The 17,343-nt window shown below is 36.4% G+C and overlaps 1 protein-coding gene across 2 annotated transcripts in view; it reads right to left on the bottom strand.

Moving 5' to 3' along the window:
- FOCAD (focadhesin) overlaps window positions 1–17,343 on the bottom strand; it is a 265,358-nt gene that overhangs the window by 200,814 nt on the left and 47,201 nt on the right. For both annotated transcript variants that reach the window (XM_076008775.1, XM_012769776.3), the window contains exon 6: window positions 3–104. In XM_076008775.1, the coding sequence (XP_075864890.1) occupies window positions 3–104 (102 nt within the window). The remainder of the gene's footprint in view (window positions 1–2; window positions 105–17,343) is intronic.

The following is a 17,343-nucleotide window of genomic DNA, read 5'->3' as shown; positions in this document are numbered from 1 at the left end:
ACCTTTCAGGACATTGCTGGAAAAAAGCTGTCAGCTGCTGTAAAAGTACTGGCCAGCAATCAGGTCTGTGTTCAAGCACAGTGATCAAAGGCTGAGGATGGTTTCTGAAAAACACAGAAAATCATAAGGGAAGCTGTTGTTTCAGGACTACACATTCTCAATACCCAAACACAGCAGCAAAAAAGCCAACACCTTCTAGAGACTTTTTTCAGGATTCACAATTGTCACAAAATCATCACTTGCTGCACGTGTTGCAGTGTTGGTTCATTAGAACTGACTTTTCTTTCCCCCTTAACTTTTTGGCAGAAAAGAAAATGAACCCTGGAGTCTCAGAGACACAAGTTTGAGGACAAACTCTACCACTTAACAGCTCCATGACGTTGGCCAAGCTCCTGAATCCAGCGGCTCTCGTATCGATCCCCCGGATTCCTCCCCTTTCGGAGGTAACAGGCCACCTCCTCTTGCTGCTCTCTTTCCAAGCCTGGAAGGTTCCAGTTCCTCTAACATTGCTCCAGCTTGTAAGCACTGTCTCTCCCTCTCTGTTCCCACTTACTCCACTCTTCTCAGTGTATAGGTCTGTATTCCTCCAGCATATTTAAGATGAGGGGAAAAAAATATTCCCCCCATCTCAAACAACAAACTCTCTCAGACAGAAAGTGCATAAAATTTCTGTTAAAAGAGGACTAATCTTTTTATCTGGGTTACTTCCATTAAGATATCTAAAACTACTATGTCAAACTAAGATCTGAAATCTTTGACTCTCAAAGAATTGGGCTTTAATAATGAAAAAAAGCACAACTACAAACTGTTTTAAATAGTTCAAAAAACCTAATAGTTACTGTAAATTGATGAACTTTTTAAACTATGAATTACTATACAAAGTCTTTAGTTATAATTTATGTGGATTTTTCCTTCAAGAAAATTTTTAAATTTAAAATGCTCATCGTAAAAAAATTCAAATAATTCAAATTCTGTAAAATAATACAGAAATATCAATCTTTTTCGCATAAAATAAACCATATACATGCTATTCTTTAATGTCAATTTTTTAACCCAATAATATATCTCTAGCAATGACTTATCTTTTTAAAAGATAAGATCACTTACACCCAAATGATTTTTTTAAGACTACTTTCTTGATGGTTCTCAAAGTCTCAATGTGTGATCTCTGTACCAGCAACATCAGCATCACCTGGGAACTTGTTATAAATGCAAATTCTCAGGTGTCAGTCCAGACCTGATAAACAGCCCTGCAGGAAAGTCCAATGCACACAGAACCACACAGCAGTGGTTCTCAACCTTGGTTGCATGTTAGATTTTCTGTGAAGCTCTTAACAACACCAATGCCCAGGTCTCAGTGATCTTAAAGGTGCCAGGAATGGGGTTTATGCATTAGCAATTTTTAAAAACTCCACAGGTAACTTTTAACGTGTTTCCAGGTTCCAGAACCCCTGCAAGTAAAAACTACTGAAGAAGGAGCTCGGGGATGGGAAATTCTCTTTTTCTTTAAAAACAGAAAAGTACGGTAGATCTATCATATTGAAACACTCATGTAAAACACCTCTCCGACACTACCACACAGTTTCTAGGTCTTCTAACACCATCTTGTTAATCCTTTTCAACCTCACCTAATCTATCACGCGCTAACTTCACATGCTGGCAGCCCCCTGTTTGTTAAAGCACGGGCTATTTCTGACAGATCGATTGCTATCATTGCTAAGGGATCACTCCAAGCAACTTTCTGTGCCAAAACTCAAAAATTCACATCAAAATCATGTTTCCAAATTCCAAATCCTTTGGCAGTCAAATCTATCTAAAATTTACTTTCACTCTGGTTGCCACAAACATTAAGAAACAAATAACACAAATCCTAAAAACCTCTCAACTATGTGATATCAGATGAACTTCTTAGATGCAAAGTCCAACAGGCCATCTTCAATTAAAATCACCAAATAAAAATGAAGGAATAGCACCTGCAATTATTTTATCTATACTTTCTTCTTCCGATAAGCACCATACTGACATCCTCCAGTTAATGGTGGCATTTATGACTATTTAAGAAGAAAATCCAACAAGTTACCACAAAGTTTCTGTGTGATCATAAGGCAATGAAGTGCTTTGCAATATTCTTCCCTATATGTCATCCCCTCTCCCCCTCCCACCCCTCACCCAAAAAACTGCTGAGGCTCTATCTCCTTTTTAAAACATACAGTTTTATCCAAATTAAATCAGATCAACAGAAATGAGAGATAGTAATTTTAAAGTGGGCATAGACATGATGAACATATGGCAAACAACTCTATTGTCATTTACTGCTACTCCACTTGATTGAGGGAACCATGATAGCTTTGTTCATGATGCTGAAGGCCTGTTTTGCTAGCTGTTGGATTCAGCAGACTCTAGTATCTCAGACTTCAACTCTAAAAATGAAATTAAGTAGAATACAGTAGGATAGGGATTATCCAGATTAATTAGTGATTTAGACATATGGATAATCAATTTTTCCAGATAATTATGTCAGATCCAAGTGACAATATTGTAAGGAATAAGGAGTCAATACAATATTGACTCCAAGATGAAAACCTTGAGAGAGAGGCACAAAATGAGAACAGCGAACCTTCCTATTGATTAGAATTTGATTGCTAACATTATATTATTTCAACTAAATACAACTAACCTAAAATCAATTATAATTGCCAAAATTTTATTTAATACTCTAATCATAATGAAGCAAAGAGCTAAATTCTCCCTTATGAATACTGTTATATGAATACATATATAAAATAATATAAAACATTATGCTTAAGTAATAGAATGGGTGTATTTTTTTAATTCAATAAACTTAACTGTGCAACTGCCCATGCATGAAAAGTTTCTCAGTCTTAGCACTATGGACATTTTGGGCATATAATTCTTTATTGTGGGCTGTCCTATGCATTATAGGATGTGCAGCAGAATCCCTGGCATCTACCCACTAGATGCTAGTAGTATTCCCCCTAATCATGACAATCAAAAATGTCTCTAGACAGCCAAGCACGGTGGCTCACACTTGTAATCCCAGCAGTTTGGGAGGCTGGGGCAGGAGGATCACCTGAGGCCAGGATTTTGAGACCAGCCTGGGAAATACCGCAAGACCTCGTCTCTATAAAAAAAAAACATAAAAATTAGCCAGGTGTGATGGCGCATATCTGTAGCCCAAGCTACTTGGGAGACTGAGATGGGAGGATCACTGGAGTCTAGGAGTTCAGGACTGCAGTGGGCTATGATAGCACCACTGCACTCCAGCTTGGGTGACAAAGCAAGACTCTGTCTCAAAAAAAAAAAAAAAAAAAAAAAAAAGTCTCCAGACCTTACCAAATGTCCCCTGAAGGACAAAATTGCCCCTAGAAATAAATGGCAAATCCTATGGGAAACACAACACTGACTAAAGCGTGGTATCAGTCCTGAGTTGTTCCAAAAAAACTATCATTCTACCTTCCCCTTTCCTTACACTGAACTAAAAGTGATCAATCATGATCAAAATTTTAAATTTCTTATGGAAATATAGTTATCAAATATTAACATTGGATGCACAAGAGTAACACAACACAGTAGAAAATAGAGGACTTAAAATGGAAAACAAATGTAAAATTATTCCTTTGCAAAATATAAAATCTTGTTCCAAAATAAATGGCATTAAGTATAATAATATACATGCTAATTTGGATATGACAGAAGATAGAGTTATTTTTTCTATTTAAAATATTATAATTAGAGCATTTAAAATGTTATGAGGCTAAGCATAGTTCACTCTTGATGTATTCACGGATTGATTATTACTTTTATGGATTATTCAAGACATTTCTTTCTTCCTCTCACTGCTTGTTAGCCATTCCACTTCTTTCAAGTACATTCAACTGAGAAATTTCAAGGTAAATGAAAGGATCCACAATTTAAACAAGTCAACACGTTTAAATTAGAGGAGCTATTGATCAAACAAAAGAGAATGTGGTATGAAGAATACCAAAACATAACATGGGTTATGACTTTAAGATTTCAATTATCCCTAAACCTACTATTCAAGTCACTAAGAATAAGTTGACTACAACCCTTTATTCATAATGATAGATTGGCTGACCATACAATCAACTTGGTCACGTGTAAAACTAATAGCGGCAGACAATAAGCCACGTAAGTTTTGAAAAAGTAAATACAAATGTGGCGCATTATCATTATTATTATTTATATAAACAGTGGCTACACAGCATCATCAGAATGATTTACTATTATGTGGCCATTTCAGTCTCTCAAAAAAAAATAGGAGTGGAGATGGGAGATGAAATAGCTGAGGGGGAAGCACTGAGTTAAAAGTTAAGAATTCCAAATACACATTCTAGCTCTGCAACAAATCATGTGATCTCAGGCAAGAGAATTAACTTCTATTGGCCAAAGTTTCTTCATCTATAAAATGAGGAGATCAGACTAAGTACCTTCCGGAGTAAATGTTATATCATCCAAGCTTTCCATTAGAGCCCTAACCTTAGTATTCGCTCAGGACTAGAGGGGGAAACAAACCCTATAAAGGCAAAAAGCAGTAAAGACAGCAGCTCTCAACTATCAATAATTCTATTCCAAGCTTAAATGGCTCTAAGGCCAATGTCTAATAAAATCTAAGGCAGCAGAAAAGAGGTCTCCTATTTTTATCTCAAAGAGATATATCACTCTATTTTTTTTTTATTTCAGAGGGAAGTAAAATGCTATGTCCAGAAAGAGCCCACAGAAATTTTTAAATCAGAATTTCCTAACTCCTGAGATATCCAATAGATTCTGCTTTCTCTTTAAAAGAGAATAACATTGTTTCTAACGACCAAAATCAATACAAACCAGGCAACCAGGTCACCCTTCACTGGCCTCTAGTGCCTCTAATATCTCCTTTACTGTGCAATTTTTTTTCTGCCATAGATGAACCAATTTGTTGTACATTTTTTGGCACTTTAACATTTCACAATTTGCAAATGTTTTAATTGCAATTTTAAGTAATTCATTTAACATTAATACCTAACAAACATAGTACTATTACGATTATCATGAGGATGGGTTTCTTAAATTACAGCATAAGCAGCTTGTCAGCTGGGTCTTCTTAATCTTTTTGTTTCCCTTTCAGTGCCAAATGAACGTCTACCATAAATGTAATTATCACACACACACACACACACACTTTCCCCAAACCACCTCTTTAAAGTCTTAAACTGGTTCACTCATGTTGTCACAAATGACAGAATAAACTGGATCATGAAATTTATCTTAGTCCCTCTAGCACATTGTCCCAAAGTCAACACCGTGCAGAGAATAAAAGCACAGAGGAAGCACATGGAGTTGGTACCTAATACTTCAGGGCCACCCACCCTTTACTAATATTGTCAGCAACACAGAGCAGTGCAGTATATGCATCATCTTAACAGAATGGAGCGGGAAGGAATGAATGATAAATGCATGGTTCCACCAGACTAACACAGAGACAATGATAAATTATGTAACTGGATTCACCTTTCCAAGCATAAATACATCAATCTTAATAGAAATGAGGGGGTAAAAAAAATTAGTCTTGTGGTAGGCAAATCAGAAATCAAAAGTTATTTGTAACCTTTAGGTCACCTCAACCTTCTTGCTACATCTCTGAATACAGGAAAGCTATGATTTGATTTACATCATAAATTCAGTGACAGACACAGATTGCCTTTTCTGTGTGAGGAAACAATGCCTGCAGTTACTATGCATTTTCATGTTTGCAGCTGTGACCCTGGTGCTTTCACAAGCAAAGCGTAGCACTTACTATATCAAATATGCGCTTTAAAAGCATTTCTCTACCTGCTCTGAATTTTGATTTGAAAGAGCTGGTTAAGAGCTAAAAAAAAATTTTATTTTTAAATTTAAGATTTTAAGTTAAAAGATGCATAATAAAAAATTATGATGAAGATTCCACCATGAATATTACTATTAAAAAGGAAAAAATGAGTCAAAAAGAAAAATTAAACAATAGTTGTAAAATGCCATATATCCTATGGCATAATTTTAAGAAAAATGCATTTTTATCCTTTCTACACAAGTTTCTAGAAAAAGACTTGGAGCAAAAGTGATTTCCATTTTGACATTTTTGACTGAGTACATTGTTTGAATCTATAAGACAGATAGGGAGAATATAAGATCCTTTGAAAATATACTTCATATTACAACAATTCTGCCCTCATACTGAACCTTTCCCAAGATCCCTGTTTTGAGAGCCAGAGTTTTAATGCAAAGGTGTCTGTCAGTGTCAGAAGTCTGGGAACTATTTTAGGCATAAGGTAATAGGTAGAGGGAAACATAAAAGTTCTTAGGGATCCAAAGCCTTTCTTCTATTAAGTTATAGGCCATGATCACAAAACAAACAAAAAACTCTAGAGCTAAATAGGCTAATAAGGCCAAAATTGCAACATTTTTGTGGTCTTAAAGACATTTATCAGAAGACTACAATACCAATTTTTAAATTAAACATCTAAATTTAGAAGAACTTATAAAGCATTTTCTAGTGGCTATTGCTAACTGGAAGACTGTACAATGTGTATAGCTTATTCTTCAGGTCTGACTATAAATATCAGGTGCAAGTCCCAAGTGATTAGAACCATAAATTGTAAACAAAGAGTTTCCTAGGTGGGAGAGAAAAAAGAGGAAATGAAAACAGAAGCAAAACATGCATCTAGATGGAAAGAATCGAACTGCAAAGAGACAGATGGCCCTTGGAAAGTATTATTGGCTATGCTTTCTGAATTACTGCCCTAGCTTCTTTTTTATCCTTAACTCTGCTGGGCTTTTTCAGGAGTGGATCTGACACTAATACTACATTCTTTCCCATCTTCTTTCTCCTGATTTTTCTACAAAGATTTCTACACGACCTCTGAAATTATATGTAAAATTTAGTACATATATGTGTGTACATTTTCTAGGAGAAAGTCCAAAACTTACATGCAATTCTTAGAGAAGGTCCTGACCAACTCCCAAAATAGGGTATCAGTAAATTAAACCTAAGTATATATAAGGTAATTTCTGTAATTCAGTCTGTTCAACTCCTGCTTTCAAAAACAATTATAAAGACCACTTCCCAAAAAAAGCTTATATATGATATGTTCTGCCCAGAAACGGTGGCTGAGTATTTAATTTTTTGTAACTTCAGCAAAATAAAATATATTAATGTATTCCACTGGTTCTAATCCCTTATGGCAGCTTGATTGTGTAGTACAAATGATTTAATAACGGTGTCATGCTTACTTTATGCTAAATAAAGCCAAATATGTATACCTCAGGGGATCACTTTAAATAATATATTCAATTATTGAAATAATCAGTCCCCAAAAGCAAAATGCTCACTTTGACAACAAAACCATATGATAATAGCTGATGGTCAATTTTTTTTTTTTTTTAAGACTTAGAAGATTCTAAGCAACCTCATTTAGAAATAGTAAATGTAGGGCTGGGCCTGGTGGCTCATGCTTGTAATCCTAGCAATTTGGGAGGCCAAGGCAGGAGGACTGCTCAAAGCCAGGAGTTTAAAACCAGCCTGAGTAACACAGAGAAACCCCATCTCTAACAAAAAATAGAAAAATTAGCTGGGCATGGTGGCACCTGCCTATAGTCCTAGCTACTGGGGAGGCTAAGGCAGGAGGATCGCTTGAGCCCAGGATGTTGAGCTATAATGGCACCACTACACTCTAGCCTAGGAAATACAGCAAGACCCTGTCTCAGAAAAAAGAAAAGGAATAGTAAATGTAATAACAAAATTTATATAGAAATGATAAACAACTAAATCACTCTCACTAATTAATACAGTTTACAATGGGTACAAAAATAGAGTTAGATAGAATATTTGATAGTGCAACAAAGTGATTATAATCAATAATAAGTTAGAGTATACTGCGTTTCCCCCAAAATAAGACCTATCCATAAAATAAGCCCTAGCAGGATTTCTAAGCATTTGCGCAATATAAATCCTCCCACGAACATAAGACCTAGTGTGGCTAGGCAGCATATCTGTGGAACCCATGCATTTCATGGCAGAGCGGTAAAGAAGACAAGCAGCCCTTCTCATCTGCCCCATGAGAGCTCTATTGCTCGACATGAGAGACTGGGGCCAATGATTCTAAAGGAAATAGAGTCATGAGAAATTCGGGATGGAATTCGGGGTTTGGAGAGTTATGATGATGTTCCAGAAGACGACGACGACCTAACTATATTTGAATAAATGTAGATTGTTGTACTGTACTTAAAAAAAATAACACATCCCCTGAAAATAAGCCCTAGAGTGTCTTCTTGAGGAAAAATAAATATAAGACCCTGTCTTATTTTCGAGGAAACACGGTACTTTAAAATAACTAAAAGAGTGGAATTGTAATGTTCCAAACACAAAGAAATGAAAAATGAAAAATGAGGTAATGGATACCCCAATTACTCTGATTGGATTAATTCATATTTTATGCTTATACCAAAACATCACATGTACCCTATAAACATATACAACCATTACGTATCAATAATTAAAACATAAAAATTTTTAAAATAAATACTACAGTTTATTTTCAGCAACTTACAAAAAGTAGTTTACCTTCAGAATATATGTAAGAAGGCAAAAACACTAAAAATTCACTGGTCTTAGTAAGCACCAAAAAAATTCCAGGACTGGATGTGATATGACATGAATGAAACCTTGGAAACATTATGCTAAGTGAGAGAAGCCACATGGTATGATTCCATTTATATGAAATATCCAGAATAGGTAAACCCATAGATACAAACAGTAATGTTTTTGTATTACAGGGGCCGGGGCTTTGGAAGAATGACTCATAATGAATATTATGAGTCATTATAGGCTTCTATATTATGAGTCAATATAGGCTTCTTTTTGGGGTGAAGAAAGTATACTAGCATTAGATGGTGGTTATGGTTACATAACTTTATGAATATAATAAAAACTACTGACTTGTACACTTTAAAAGAGTGAATTTTATGGCATGTAAATTATATCTCAATAAAAAGCATTTAAAAATATTCCAAACTTAATTTGGCCATATACTATTTTAAATTGTTACTCTTTTTTCAATTTTAGAAAAACTCACGTATCATGTGAGATATAAGTATATTGCCAATATAAAAGATGTATTAACTGGGAGTTCCCTTAGAAAATAAGTTCAAATTAGAATCTCATTTATCCTTTCAATATTCCTGATTGAGAGCTTAACTGTCATTTCCACATATGTTTATATCTTTTGCCACTAATAAATGTGAAGGGAATGGTAGAGTTGGAAAAATCATGATTTTGTAGTTATAACAGTGAAAACTTGGGGGTAGTGAGCTTCATGAGCAGGGTATTTGTATGGTTTCACAGTATCTTCCCCAAAATGTTGTTAGTTACAAAAGGCAAATGATCACTATAGAGCAGAGAAAACAGACAACACCTTGACTAGATGATCAAAACTAGAATCCGCAGTGAGGGGCAAGATGGACAACAATGCCTCCAGATGTCACAGTCTCAGAAGGACACAGCATCGTTTACACAGTATTCAAAAATGCCAATGCCATGGAAAAGAAAAGATGGGAAACAGTTCCAGATTTTAAAAGGCTAAAAAGATATGACAACTAAAGGCAATATGTGATCCTAAACTAGATCCTATACATTAAAAATAAGAAGGAAAAGGGATAAAAGAACATTATTGAGACAATGGAAAAAAATGGAATATGGATTGTACATTAGAAAAAAGTATTGTATCAATGTTAAATGTTCTAAATTTGATAACTCTACTCTCGTTATATAAAAGAATATCTTTGGTTCTTAGATACCATACTATTGAATGTATACAATATACTCTCAAATTTCTTTTTAATTATATAGAGAGAATGATAAAATATAGCAGAGTGTAGTAACACTGATGAATCTGAGTAAATGGTATATGGGAGACTTTTGTACTATCCTTGTAATTTTTCTGGAACTTTAAAATTATTTCAAAATAATAAGTTAAGAACGTGTTCAATGATTTCCCAGTACTCTTTAATAAAACCCAAAGTTTTTGCCATGACCTTGCATATTCTAGACCATGAACACCTCTCCTGATCCTCCATCCCGACCTTTCTCACCCTTGAGCACTACTAAGTCCCAGCCACTCTGCCTCCTGTTAGTGCCTCTAGTGTGCCAAGTTCTTTCACATGGCAGCATCTAAGCACTTGCTTTTCCTACATCTAAAACACTCTTCCTGCACTCTTCATGTGGCTGGCTCCATGTCATCCTTCAAGGTGAATAAAAAGAAAACACAAAAACAGGTTAATGCTTAGAAAACGCTAGTCATCAAAATTAAAAATAGGGCTACATTTGATATCCACACCACAAACCGGTCTTTGTGCACTTAACATCAATATTTATCTTGGACTTTCTCCTGTTTTTCTGTATTTGATGACCCTACGGGATGAATGCACTTGCCCTCAGTGATAAGGAAAAGAATCAATATAAATTACAAAGTATCTTAGCCTTTAGGACACACATCTTTAAGTTCTTAAAATTAACCCTCCATCCAAACACACTACACATACCACTACACAAATAGATGAACAAGTACACACATAGAGTACATAACTTCAATCTACTCAGGGTATAGCAATCCATTACTATTGGCCTAATTACACACTTCAGAGCACACCACCTGCCAAAATAATATTCTCTTATTTCAGAAAGTACAGCTTGATGTTGATCAGACCAAACTTTTTCACAAATAAGATTCCTTAACATTTGATATTTGTGCATGTCAGCCACTGTCTGGCACATCTGAATGATACACGAATTCTGGAACAAGCAGTTACTGCTCATGAATTCACAGCTATTTCCTCACTTTAGCTGAGGAAAAAGAGATTTTCAAAAGACTGCCATAATATGAATATGCAGAGAAAAAATTAAAAGCAAAAGCCCATGCTAAAAATTTCAGGGAAAAAAATCACATATTACAAAGCAAATGAGCCTCTAATAATTTGTAAATCATGAAAATTTAGTTTATTCTTCCTTGCAACCAAAATACCAGCCAAATATTGATTCTCTGCCCCACTTCCTACATGATCAATATTAGAAAATGTTTAAATAACTTAAGCAAATATAAGTGTGTAACAGCTAACTGAAAAGAAAATTCAGAGCAAATAAAAGAGAATAAAAAGAAAGTTTGAACTAAAGAATATCTTAGTAGTGTGTTAAAAAGTGTTAATTTGTATAAAAATAGTTGACAACTAGAAAAGGGCTTCTAAAATGCATGAAAACAGTTCAGTACCTAAACAAGAGGTCACAAACTTATTGTTCATGGATTGCTTCCTGTGAGCAGATGTGCTTTGTCTGCCTATCCTACATTTTTAAAAAATTGAATTGGTTGCCAGCATTTAGTCAGATTTCACATAAAAATCTTATTTTTATAGAGAGATCTGAAGGTCTGGCAACAATGAAGCCCCACTGCCTCACTGCAGCAATTGGGCAGCAGTTCTCCACCCTACCTGCACACTGGAAATCACATAGGCAGCTTTGAAAAAATACCAATGCCTGAGGCTGACCCTCCAGTCATTTTGGGTAGAGCCCAAGCATCTTTATATTTTAAAGTTCCTCAGAGGGCTCTAATATGCAGCCAGAGCTGAGATTCGTGGGCCTAGAGTTTTATATTTGGCATATGTTCTACAGTTAATCACAGCAGCCAAATGTACTGCACTGTTCTTCCAGCTCCCCTCATCCACAAAGGTACTGGGAGTTGCAGCCTCATTTAAATATCCTCATCTAATCTTTTAAGCCACAAGGCTTAAAAATAAAATAAAATTTAAAAAAACCACAACTGCCTAGGAAGGAGGGTCCAGTTAAGCATAATGAACTTTATTAGCTCTACACACTCTAATTCAGTGTTTCTCAAGGTCAGCAGACCACCTAGTTCAAATCCCTTGTTAAATTACAGATTTCCAGGTTATGTTCCAGACATACATATCAAAAACCAAGGATGACCTCCTTATGCACAGTAAACTCTAAAAACCAGTGTCAGTTTCTAAGAGGATATTCAGGATTTTCTGCCCCTCCTGCTCCTACTACCACTCACCACCTGACCATGAGAAACACTAATGTGGAATTATTTCACTGAACAAATCAATGATCTCGTACATTCTCTCTCCTGCATCCATAGTTGGCTTGCTCTCTTTGGAGTGCTTTTCCTTTGAAATTGCTCTTTGGTTCTGCTCTTGTCCTCTCTATTGTCCATGACTGACAAGGTAAAACAAACGTGGTGCTTTGATGCTTAGGAACATACAGCTCTCTTGCCTCCCAAACAGGGAACAGAGGGAAGGAGGTATGACTAAGCCACCCAAGATCCCCTCTAGGTTACCCCAAGGGGGTCCTTGCAGCTCACATGTGGTACCATCAAGCTTTCCAGAGGCTGAAGCAATATTTCTCAAGTGTGATCCACAAATGACCTATATCCATATCATTGAGCAACTGGATAAACAAGCTGATTCCTGAGTCTCACACAAAACCTGCCGAATAAATGAGAATCTCTGGCAAGAGGGATTGAGAAACTGTACTTTTAACAAGCTCCCCAGGTGGTTCTTATGCAAAAGAAGTTTGAAAACCCCTAAGCTTTAGGTACAACAAAAAGAAAACCCCCTCTAGAGCGCTTCCAGGAAATTCATAGGTGCCAAGGGAAGCCATTGGCTAACATTCCTTGTTCTCCCATCTCTCCTTCTCTCCCCACTCCCATACTGGCACAACTTGCGCAATTCAGCACAGACTCATTTAAAATGACCAAGTATTCTATATTATTGTGACTCAAATTAATCTGCTATGAGAACAAAAATAAGTGAGAAATACTTAAACCTCAACTGTATATTAGCAGAGTCCTTAATACCATAAAAACACAGATTAGCTTCATACCCAGAAAGCTTACAGTTATTTATCATAGTCCTTCTATTTTAAATTAATTCTATGGCATAAACCAGAGAACGCCTCTCAGTGGAGTTCTAAGGTGCCCATATCCTTTTAAAGCTCATCAGTTGCCTCTCCAAGGCTGGATGATATTGCTAACCAACATATAGCAAAGAAGACACTAAAACAGCATGACAATTTTATGCTTGACTCAGGTAATCATAGCTCTCTTGAGGGGAATATGCTCTTCAGGCTCACCTCTCCTCTGTTTCTGCCATCCACTATCCCCCTTGGAGGAACTTAAGGCTCTTATACACTCAATTACACTTTACTGATTTATAGTGCCAAACAGCCATTCACATAAGGGCTCTCCATAAACATTACCGGATTATGCCAACTCAAGTGATTGATTCCAGACCTCTTAATGTGCCACCTATCTAAAGACAGACCTTATATATCCAATTCTTTTCCAGCTCCTCAAGCTAGGCTCCCTATCCACATCTTGCACCTACTGCATTTTGAAAACAAGACTGCAGTTAGGAAAACCAACTACAGGAGAAAATGAATTATCAACAGGAGAACAGACCAGGCGCGGTGGCTTACATCTGTTATCCTAGCACTCTGGGAGGCTGAGGTGGGCAGATTGCTTGAGCTCAGGAGTTCAAGACTACCCTGAGCAACAGCAAGAACCCATCTCTACTAAAAATAGAAAAATTAGCCGGGCATCATGGCACATGCCTATAGTCCCCAGCTACTCAGGTTCTGAGGTAGGAGGATCGCTTGAGCCCAGGAGTTTGAGGTTGCCGTGAGCTATGATGATGCCATTGCACTCTACCCATGGCAAGAGAGTGAGACTCCAATAAAAAAAAAAAAAAAAAAAAAGGAAAATAGGTAAAACATTACAGACAAGTGAAGGTCCAGCAATCATACACAGTAAAGACAATCAGTGTAAAAATGAGAGTAACCCTAATTCTTCTGCATGATAAAAAAATATACATATACTTTTTACCATCATCTAAACTGGTGCTTCTTAAACTTAAAATGCCTATAAATTACCTGGAAAATCTTTTTCAAACACAGGCTGTGACTCCAACAGTCTGAAATGGATTCCAAGATTCTGCATTCCTAGCAAGCTCACCAGTACTGCTGATGCTACAGTAATAGCTCTGCTACCCAGCATACTATAACAATAGCAGCATGAGCATCACCTGGGAGCTTGTTAGACCAGACTCTTGAGTCCACTCTAGACCTAAGGAAAGAATCTCCAGTTCAACAAGGTCCCCAGGTGATGAATATTCACAATAGAGAGCAGCTGACATGGCATCGTGTACTCACTGTGAATCAGATCACCTGTGACCCTTTTAAAACTACTAGGCCTCACAGCAGAGATTCCGATTCATCTGGTCTGGAGTATTTGATTGTTCCCATGTTTGCTTGTTTATAAACCCACCCAGGTCTCTAATGAGCAGCCAGTGTGAGAACCATTGAGTTAAAAATACCTCACTAGGTGGGAGGAAAATATGCAGTGACTGCTAATGGGTAAGGAATTTCTTTTGGGGATGATAATAATGTTCTAAAATTCATTATGGTAATGGTTTTGTAACACTGTAAACACAGTGAAAGCTATTAAATCATATACTTTAAATGGGTCAATCATGTTGTTTATATACTTCAATAAAATTATATAAAAATATAAAAAATTATATAAAATTTAAATTTAAAACTTCAATAACATCCCTATTTAAAAATAAATAAATAAATAGGCTGGACACGTGGTTCACACCCGATAGTCCCAACACTTTGGGAGGCCCAGATGGGAGGATTACTTGACGCCAGGAGTTCAAGACCACCCCCCCCCATCTCTACAAAAATATTTAAAGAATTAGCCAGGTGTGGTGGTTTGCACTTATAGTCCCAGCTACTCGGAAAGCTGAGGAGGGAGGATTGCTTAAGCCCAGGAGTTCAAGGCTGCAGTGAGTTATGATCACACCAGTGCACTCCAGCCTGGACAACACAATGAGACCCTACCTCTAAAATAAATAAGTAACCCCCACTGAACAACAAAGAAATGGAATTATTTTCTATCCTAGAACTTTGGCCCAAGAGTTTGAGATTCTTTTGAAAAATAAGCAAAGAGATGTTTATCCAGAAATACTAAGATCTGCTTGTCTACTCTTCAGGTTCAGTTCCCAGCAAGGCAATGAATGAGGAAGTAACCTGAAAATAAAACTTTGCATAACAAAGGGGACCACTATACTAAGAAAATAAAAGCATATTTATCAATTTGGAAAACTTGACCCTGCATAACCCAAGTTTTCATAGCATTTTCAAATAAATAATTCTCCTTTTGTTTCCCCTATTTAAAAATAAATCAGTTAATTCATTGTACCACATTCTACTAACTTTTCTTTATGTTTGAAGACATTCACAAAACATTAAGAAAAAATATATATAATGCAAATCTGTCTTGTTTAAAAATGGCTTAATAAACTCTCCACAATGTATTCATAAAAATAAAAGATCATAAACAGCACTAAAATTACAGGACAGATCATGGTTATATATGAGTTACTATTTACTTATTAAAGCACTAGAATTATAGACAAGCAATAGACACCACTCTGTATTTTGGAGAGAATTCTGACAGCTGTTATATCAAATGCTCAAAACTACAGGTGCTATAAGCTCAAGCCAATGATGGCTCACAAGTACCTGACTTTCCCTGTTGGATTGCCATAGCCCACACAAGCCATCTTACCCCCAAGGATCAATGGCATTTATGGTCCCATGGTCTTAGGCACATTCTGGAAGCATCACTCAATAGAATTCCTAGGAAAACATACACTGGTTACATGCATCTTCTGAGTCCTCTGCTAACTGTGAGCCCCTCTCTTAAGAAACGGCTTCCTGAGATATCCAAGGCAATAAGTAAGGTCAACCTTCACAAGGGAGTATGATTCTCTCCCTTGTCTACAACTCTCCCATAAAATCCAATGCATTCTACCATTATTGCTAGCTAGAAGACAACACCTTTGAATTAAGTCAGTCAAAGAGAAAGAACTGAGAAATAAGAAGAATGAACAAAGCCTACAAGAAATAAGGGATTATGTAAAGAGGCCTAACATAAGAATTATAGACATAACTAAGGGTGAAGAAGAAAATACACAAGGGCTGGAAAACCTATTTGAGGGAATACTTGGGGAAAATTTCTCAGGTCTTGCTAGAAATCTGGACATTCAGGTACTAGAAACAAATGAATGCGTAGCAGATTCATCGCCAAGAGGCAATCACCACGACATAAAGTCATCAGACTGGCCAAAGTTAACACAAAAGAGGAACTCCTATGAACTGTAAGGCAAAATCATCAAGTAACTTACAAAGGAAACCCCATCAAAGTAACTGCAGATTTCTCAACTGAGAATTTATAAGCCAGAAGGGACTGGGGCCCCTTTCTCAGTCTTCTCAAACAAAATAATGGCCAGCCTAGAATTTTGTATCCTGCAAAACTAATTTTTTTATATGAGGGAGAAATAAAGACTTTCTCAGACTAGAAAATGCTGAGGGAATTTGTCAAGATCAGACTTACCCTGCAGGAAGTACTCAGATCTGCATTATACACAGGTCAGCACAATGAACACTCACCAGTGTAAACCCATCCAAAAGCTAAAGTTTAGACCCCGGATACCAAAATGGCTCAAAAGGTAAAACAAAGCAATAAAGTTCTACACAACAGGATGAACAAAAATCCATACCATTTATCAATTCTTTCAATAAATGTGAATGACTTCAACTCCCCACTGAAGAGACATATAGGCTGGCTGAATGGATAAAAAAAAATACAGGCCAAGTATCTGCTGTCTCCAGAAAATCCATCTCCTTCACAAGGACTCATTCAGACTCAAGGTAAAGAGTTGGAAAACAATATTCCATGAAAATAGAAACCAAAAGAAAGCTGACGTAGCCATTGTCATATCAGATAACATGGATTTTAAATCAACAAAAGGAAAGAAAGACAAAGATAGTCATTACATAATGGTGAAGAGAATAGTTCAACAAGGAGATATAACAATTCTAAATATCTATGTACCTAACACAGGTGAGCCCAGATTCATAAAGCAAATCCTACTTGATCTAAACAACATGATAAACAGCAGCATTATAATAGTTAGGGACTTCAACACCCCACCAACAGAAAGGGACAGATCCCCCAAATAGAAAATAAACAAAAGTGGACTTAAATAGGACTCTAGAACAAATGAGACTAACAGACATTTACAGAACATTCTACCCCAAAACTACTGAATATACGTTCTTCTCATCAGCTCATGAAACATTCTCTAAGATTGATCACATCCTAGGCCACAAAACATGTCTCAACAAATTTTTAAAAATAGAAATTATGCCGTGTATAA

This window comes from Microcebus murinus, chromosome 12 (assembly GCF_040939455.1).
Source record: "Microcebus murinus isolate Inina chromosome 12, M.murinus_Inina_mat1.0, whole genome shotgun sequence".
In the NCBI taxonomy this organism is placed as follows: Eukaryota; Metazoa; Chordata; class Mammalia; order Primates; family Cheirogaleidae; genus Microcebus; species Microcebus murinus.
The sequence above is the reverse complement of the archived record's forward strand: the minus strand, read 5'-3'. Positions and strand labels throughout refer to the sequence as shown.